Consider the following 7,500-nt stretch of genomic DNA (forward strand, 5'->3'; position numbering starts at 1 on the left):
TTAGAAAGGTGAGATGGTTGGTATAGCGAGTGATCTTACATGAGCAAAGCTTGTGTTTATGAATCAACCTTAGGGCTGTGCACCCATATTTCAGGTTAATAGCATTAAAGAGATGATTTTTGGCCATCGAGTCCAAGGCCCCATCGACCAAACATTTACTCCAGTCTCTCTCACCGCCAAAACCATGGCAAACATAGTCGACTCTGACAATTGCGTAGACGAAGAACAATTATATTGTGAAGTAGAACAGCTAAAAAGCCAATTGAAGACAAAGGACTCAAAAATAACCTGTTATCTTGAGAACAAATTCTATGACAAAGCCAAATTTTACATGAGAGAGAAAATACAAAACCAGCTTGGACTTACAAATGACCATCGATCGGAACCATGCAGCCTACTAACGAAATGGGAAACCAAAAAAACGGCATGACCATGAAACACGGGTCACCAAGAACGCCGACTTCACAAGGCCTAATGAAATAATTATAACATTTCACACGGCAATCAATACAACGCCCTACCAAGCTGTGTTTGGCATTAAACCCCACAGAGAAGTATCACGGGACAAAGACACAGAGGTGCATTCTGAAGACCGCTCAAGAACCTAAGCAACTTAACACCAGCCAAGTCCTTCAACTTGAACATTATGAACATACATTTAATGAGGAATGCCAAAGAAAATGACAAAAAATATGTGACGGTCAAGCACAATACAACGAGAAGATGATCAAACAGTGCAACAAGAAAGATGAAAAGAAATGCAGTGAATGTAGAGTTGGTGATGTAGTATCAATAAAAATTGATAAAGTTGACAATTAGCTGCTCCATTTCATCCTAATATGCTTTTGGGCAAAATTACACAAATTGAAAATAAATATGCGCGAGTAGTACTAAATTTGGAAAAATTCATTCCCTTATTTCTCCAAATAGGTTAATGAAGTTTACTGCCACCAATCTTCAATTTGATTACAAGAAAGAAATCTCTTTTACTATAGCTTGTAAACATGCAAATCTTCAAAACAATTGATTGATTTCCAATTTGATACAAAAATTAATAAATGTTGTCAAACAATGTTACATTATTTAACAAATGAAGTTAATGTTATGAGTGACATGGTTTATTTCCTTTGTTTTGTAATAAGACTATTTTATCCAATACAATTCTTTCTTTTTGCTTTTATTAATCTATTTATCTCTTTGTTTACAGTATGACATTCACCCTAACCATACATAGCTAAAAATAATAAATCAGTGCTTAGGCCTAATCTGTAACTGTGGCTGAAAAACATCCCTTGGTTGAAAACAAAAATTTCAAGCTTGACCCTACCTCTCTAAACCTAACCCTAAATCCTAACCCTAAGTGAACAACCCCTTGTGCTGAAAGAGAAACCTTGAGACTCTAAGACTAATATCCAGACAAAACACATACACACTGTTCGAATGAAATCTACAAAATAATGTAGTACATTAAGTTGTCAGGTAATAGAGAAAGGAGAACAAATACATTACTTTATTTAAAGCACAAAATTCACAAGGCAAACACTATTTGGACTCAAATCACACTCTACCTATTCAAAATAAAAAAAAATAAAACCAGTCTAAAAAAAATAAACCAGTTTCAAAAAAGCAAACTGATTTGAAAATTGAACCATAACATGTATAACATTGTACTAGAGCATAACTACATGTAGTCAACTTTAGTAGTGCATGAGCAGTCAAGACATTGCGGTTTGCAACCTATTGTAAGTGACTACATCATGAATCAAATAATAATTACTATTCCTTTTTTATTTATAATTTTACCACCACAATGACCTCTTTTACATAATTTACAACTTGTATTTCTGGATAATGTCCTCTTCTCTCACAGTGCTAATACATTCAAACTTCTCTCCTAAACATTAAGCTGTATGTGTGGCTGTCTCCCTTCCTAGCAATGCCTTATGGCACTTCAAGCACTTTGTTCTTGGCGGGGCACTTTTTGTCATCATGCAAACGGCCCCTTTTGTCACAGGTAATTAAACATCAGCTTTCTTGCTTACTCTGAGTAGCATTCAGCGTTGATTTCCCATTAAGATTTTCAGTACTAAATTCCCACCTGCCTGTTGCTTGAAAGGTGTAAACAGTACAACAAGGCAAATAAATGTTCAGTGATTAGATTCCAGAACTTGTGGCTTCTACAAATCTTTTATGATCTGCTCTTTTCCATTATGAAACACTGTTTCCCCTGAGATTAGAAGTATACTCTTCTTAACCACCAGTTTGACACACTTTGCTTTTCCAATGATGTATGCAGCTCATTATCTAATGTGGTTGGTAATTTTTCAAATTGAGTTATAAGACTTGCATCCAGCCAGTGCTTCTCTTCTTCAGCTAAACCAAAGTTGTTCCTCTCTTTGTTTACGATTCAGTGTACATTAAAGAAGTTAAGGTGAAAGCAATAGAGAGGATAAAAGAGAAGAAAGTACAACGTGATCCAAGAAAATGTGATGATCATTGGTATGTTGTTCAGGTAATTAACCCATTCACCCTCAAATAAAATCGTCTGTCATTAGAGTAAAATCTATTAGTCTCACCCTCAGGAGGAAATTGGTTTAATTTAATGTAAAAAAGATAGAAAGTGATGGATGATTAATTCTAATTATTATCAAAACAAACAAACTGCCCTTTGTAAAACAGCCTTTTTGCAGGCCAAACAGGAAATGCGCAGGATGAAATTGCATCTGCCCCCCAGATTCTAATTGGCTGCAGAGATGTCAAACAACTTCACTCCGCCAATGAGATCCTGAAGATACCATTTCAATGCCAGGGTTGGTGCGAATTTTGTGGACGAGTTTTTTTGCTCTCTTCTTTTCTCAGTTTTTGCTGTTGTTTAGCTGATCGTATTGTAGCAACAACTTACTGTACCATACCATAGTTTCATGCTACACCTCTATGAAACATTTTTTTCTTTTGTTGCTACTTGTCCTCCAAAAGTCATGTAGTTGTCCTATTGACATGTACATGTAACAGACACAATTGCCAATTGAAAACATTTTACCACATTTTTGTTTTTCAATGAACAATTAGTAGTACAAAATCATGATATTTGTTTCTAATTATGCCACTCAACAGGATGGGGATCTGCAAACAAACTCATTTCAATAATTTCAAAAAAAGAAAGATTGAAAATCAATCCATGAACTGCATTAACAGCTTTATCAGCTACATGTAGTCCATTGAGATGGTTTTAAAAATGTCAATGTATGATATTTGATCTTCCCTTGAAGTAGTACAACAAGTAAAAAAGTATTTTGATGCCAAAAGGTGCAAACATACATTCTGTTTATGTTTATATAGAAGTTAAAGTGAATAGTTCTTACTGTGGAAGCTAGAAAATCTGGCTAATGTTCTGAAATTTAAGGAATTGTTAAGGGAACTAACCCTGTTTTCTAGGTGTCATGGTGTGATGAAAGAACAGAAACGATATACAGAACATATGAAGAGATGTTTGACTTTCAATGCAAGGTTGGTCAACCTTTTTTGAATTCTTTATAGTGTAATAATATTGCCTCCTTCCAAGAGTATAGAGAGACTGGGGAAACCCTGGTGTCAATATACAATCATACTCAACCCCATGAGAGAATGGTCATACATCAAGCAGGGTAGGATTAAGGTTATGGTTGAGTAAAAAGTTATTAAGAAAGTTATTAAGAAAGCTCATTAGGTACAGCAGTGGTGATCTAGCCCGAAGATCCTAGGTTCAATTCCCACCCTGGTCAGAGTTTTTCTCTGTCCTTGTGAGGGCCCCTTTCCATCAGTAGGGCTAATGCTCACATGGTTCATATGGGTAGAAAACTAGCACTTCACTTCACCCTCCAATAGTTAACTCTGTTGAAAAATGTAAGTGCTACACAGCCAACATGACCTGCTCTTGTCTTACCTTGTAGCTCAGTCGGTAGAGCAGCGGTGATCTAACTTGAAGCTTGTGAGTTGAATTCCTACCTTGGTCAGCGTTGTTTTCTGCCCTTGTGTGGGCCCATTTCCATTAGTAGGGCTAACGCTCACATAGTTTATATGGGTAGAAAACTAGCACTTCACATCATCCTCTAATAGTTAACTCTATCGAAATATAAGTGCTACACGGCAACGTTTGTAAAAAAAAAAAAAAGATGTAACACTACAGGAAACAAATAAATCGTGAAGACCATTAATTTTGACGTTTTGCTTCAGGGCGAAAATGCTAAACCACTTTTGAAAACCACCTGAGATTAATCCGCATTAAGTTGTTTTCACTTCTTTTTGTTCAGTTAGTCCTTAATGAGGGTTTATGTTGCTTTTCGTTAATGATACACTGTACCTGCCTTAAGTGCATGTAAGTTACCATGCCAACAACAAAAACAAAATCAAAAGGCACTAACAAACCTCCGGTGTTATGTAGGGAACCTTGGTTTAATCACAAGCCCTTGTTGTTTAAACAGTCACTCCCGAATGAGTGTCCCTTTCAATTATTGTCACCAAAATGTAGCAAAATTCAGGACGTATACAAAACATGGACCCCAGGTCCATGGACCACTCCTTTGGACCCGGTCCATGGACTACCCCTGTGGACCACCCCTCATTTTGCAAAATAACAAGCACAAAAATTCTAAAATTAAACGAGACTTACCGGAAGTCGATGTTTGATTGGAATTCTTTCTCGTCACCAGTCAGGAAGAAAGCAGTTACATGAGAAGTATGCGCATGCTAGCAAGTCAATCTTGAACACGCGCGTGTGCTGAAAGGATGAGGAACGAAGTAGTCGGTGGGTAGCCCACGTGAGGGAGGGCATGTAACTCCTTCGTTCCTGACTGGTGACAAGAAAGAATTCCAATCAAATATCGACTTCCAGTAAGTCTTGTTTAATTTTAGAATTTTATCTCGTCCCCAGTGTTAGTCACTGCGGAGCTACATGAGATTTGAACGTTCAGTTCACGCAAGCCACCAAGGTAGTAGAGTCGATAGTAGCGGAGTACAAGAGTGGTTGATAAATGTAAAACACACTTAAGTATGGCGAGGATAAGTGGGGTACATTAAAAACATTTAATTGTTGTTTTTTTTTTTTTACAACAACAAGGATGGCCAGGGCGACTGGCCATGAGAGTAATATACTTTCTTAAGTGGAGCTATTGTTAAAATGCACTAAAATATGGCTGCCAAGGCTGGCTTGCACTGGTTTGTTATAGTATCTAGCAAAGGTCCCTGCATTGGACCATCCGCCAGCTTTCAAGATGTCCTTGACGGTTAAATCACTTTGCGTGCTGTATCAGGTGGACGCTGATCTGGCACTGTTTCTGGAGAAACAGGTAGTGTCCACTCTGGCCTCCTTTAACACGGCCATAGCCCATTTGCTGGCTGTAGATATTGCCACCGGTTTGTGGGGCTTAGAGCAGCTGATTAGCAGCTTGGAGTGTTGCCCGCAAAGCGGTTGGGTGTGGGTTAGGTAGGTTTGTAGATGGGATACAACACACAGGGTTTTATCCTGGTTGTACGCGATCAGTTCAATTGGCTGGGGATGTTTCAGATCGAGCTCAGATGCTGGGCCCAACGTTTTAAGGTATAGTAGGCAGTACAGCTGCAACATCCCAAATCCTGTTGTAGCAAGGAAGAGAAGGTTTAAGCTCAAAGACTCCCTTAAGGAATCTGACTTCTAACGGGTGTGAGCCAAAGGTTATATTGTTAGGCAGCACCAACACAGATGAGAGCGCTGAGCAGGCCGTGTTGATTGCACTATATCCTAAACCTGCGCTGAACAGAGTTGCCAGGAAGTCTATTCCATTTTCCACTGTTGCCTCGAATTTGCCAAGTCCTTTAGATTGGCATTACTTTTCCCAGCGTTTGAGGTAGGTCTGTTATTGTTTGCTGGTGCCAGAGCACCAGGATGCCATTATGATGTCTATTGCTGTCGGGGAGATGTTATGGTTGTTCAGTTGTTCCTGGATAAGAGGCAGACCAGAAGACTGTTACTTGAATTTCTAAATGGCCTTGGATTTGAAGATCTGGAAAAGAAATTTGAATTGCAGAGAGTACATCGTTTTGGAAAACTTGTCTCTGGACCGATTATAGCAAGATTTCTGCGTTACCAGGATCGTGAGATGGTATTGAGAGCTTCGTTTCAGTTTCGAGACCCAGATATTAAAGTCCTAGAAGATTATCCCCAAGAAAATATCGAGTGCAGACGAAAACAAATGTCGAAGTTAAAGGAAGCAAAGAGAAATAGTATGAAGGTATATTTTAGTAAAGCAGAACGGGACAAAGTCTATATCAATGGTAAATTTGTTCCAGTGTAATATTCTGTTTGTTAAGCTATGCGCTTTCAATTACATTTCTGCGGTTTAGGGTTATTTCCAAATAAATTGTGATTTGATATCGATTTGGCGGTTAGGAGAGAGCTCTGAATGTTAGATGGAGTTTAATTTGTTCCATCTTTCATTCTTAGAGCTGGATTATGTGTTTATTCGTTTATGTGTGTTTTCTTGTTGTGAATTATTCCGTTTTATTTCAGTGGGAGGTTTGTTTGTAGCATCCACACTATTGACCTTTAAGCAAAGAAAGTTCTTGTTTGTATTTAACTCAAAACAATCAGGAACAAAGTTAGTATGGTTCTTAATTTCTTCAAACTCCACTCTTTTGTTGAGAATTCTAGCTTTTAGATTTGGAGTTTATTGTTTATGGATGTTAAAATCTTGTCAGCTGCTTTAAAAATAGTTTCTTTGAATGTAAGGGGAGTTAGCAATTTTAAAAAAAGACCCACCATTTTCACATGGTGTCGCAGAAAGAATGCAGACGTGAAACACATTCAAATAAAGCAACAGAAAATCAATGGCAACGTGAATGGGGCAGAAAAATGCTTTTTTCACATGGTAGTCCAAATTCATGTGGTACCGCAATACTGATAAACAACAAGGCAAATTGTACAGTGCTTTGTACAGTTCGGATCCTTTGGGATGCATTATTATTTCTAAAGTTCAAGTTGATGATAAAGTATATCTACTTGTCAATATTTATGCACCAAACAACAATCCATTTTTAAAGAAATTGCATACTTTGCTTCAAACTGAAAATTTAGATTCCGAGGAGAACATTATTGTAGGCGGAGATTTCAGTTGTCCTTTAAACCCAACTTTAGATAAAAGAGGTGGAATAATGATACCAAGGAAATTGGTAGTCAACAGTATAGAATGCTTACAAAGTGAATTAGATCTTGTCGATATCTGGAGAGTTTAAAAATCCTCAAACAAAAAGTTACACTTGGAGCCAAAAATCAGCTGTTATATTATGTCGTCTAGATTTTTGGCTTACTTCCAATAACCTTAAGTTTGTGATTTTGTAAATTCCATTGATTATCCCTGCAATAAGAACTGATCATGCGGCAGTTAGTTTAAACCTCTGCAAAATTGGAGAGGCAAAAGGACCTGGCATGTGGAAAATGAATGTATCGATCCCTATTAGATGATGAAGAATATTTAAATTATCTGAAAG

At 37.6% G+C, this 7,500-nt stretch overlaps 1 protein-coding gene across 7 annotated transcripts in view; it reads left to right on the forward strand.

The window, feature by feature from the left end:
• The window catches only part of LOC137999261 (zinc finger CCHC domain-containing protein 14-like), a 133,521-nt gene that overhangs the window by 26,375 nt on the left and 99,646 nt on the right, over window positions 1-7,500 (forward strand). For all 7 annotated transcript variants that reach the window (XR_011122945.1, XR_011122937.1, XR_011122940.1 and 4 more), the window contains exons 3-4: window positions 2,412-2,512; window positions 3,436-3,507. Coding sequence is in view for 3 of the 7 variants with exons in the window: in XM_068845105.1 (XP_068701206.1) it covers window positions 2,412-2,512; window positions 3,436-3,507 (173 nt within the window). In the remaining 4 variants the exon portion in view is untranslated. The remainder of the gene's footprint in view (window positions 1-2,411; window positions 2,513-3,435; window positions 3,508-7,500) is intronic.

The sequence above is a fragment of the Montipora foliosa genome, chromosome 1 (assembly GCF_036669935.1).
Source record: "Montipora foliosa isolate CH-2021 chromosome 1, ASM3666993v2, whole genome shotgun sequence".
Classification (NCBI taxonomy): Eukaryota; Metazoa; Cnidaria; class Anthozoa; order Scleractinia; family Acroporidae; genus Montipora; species Montipora foliosa.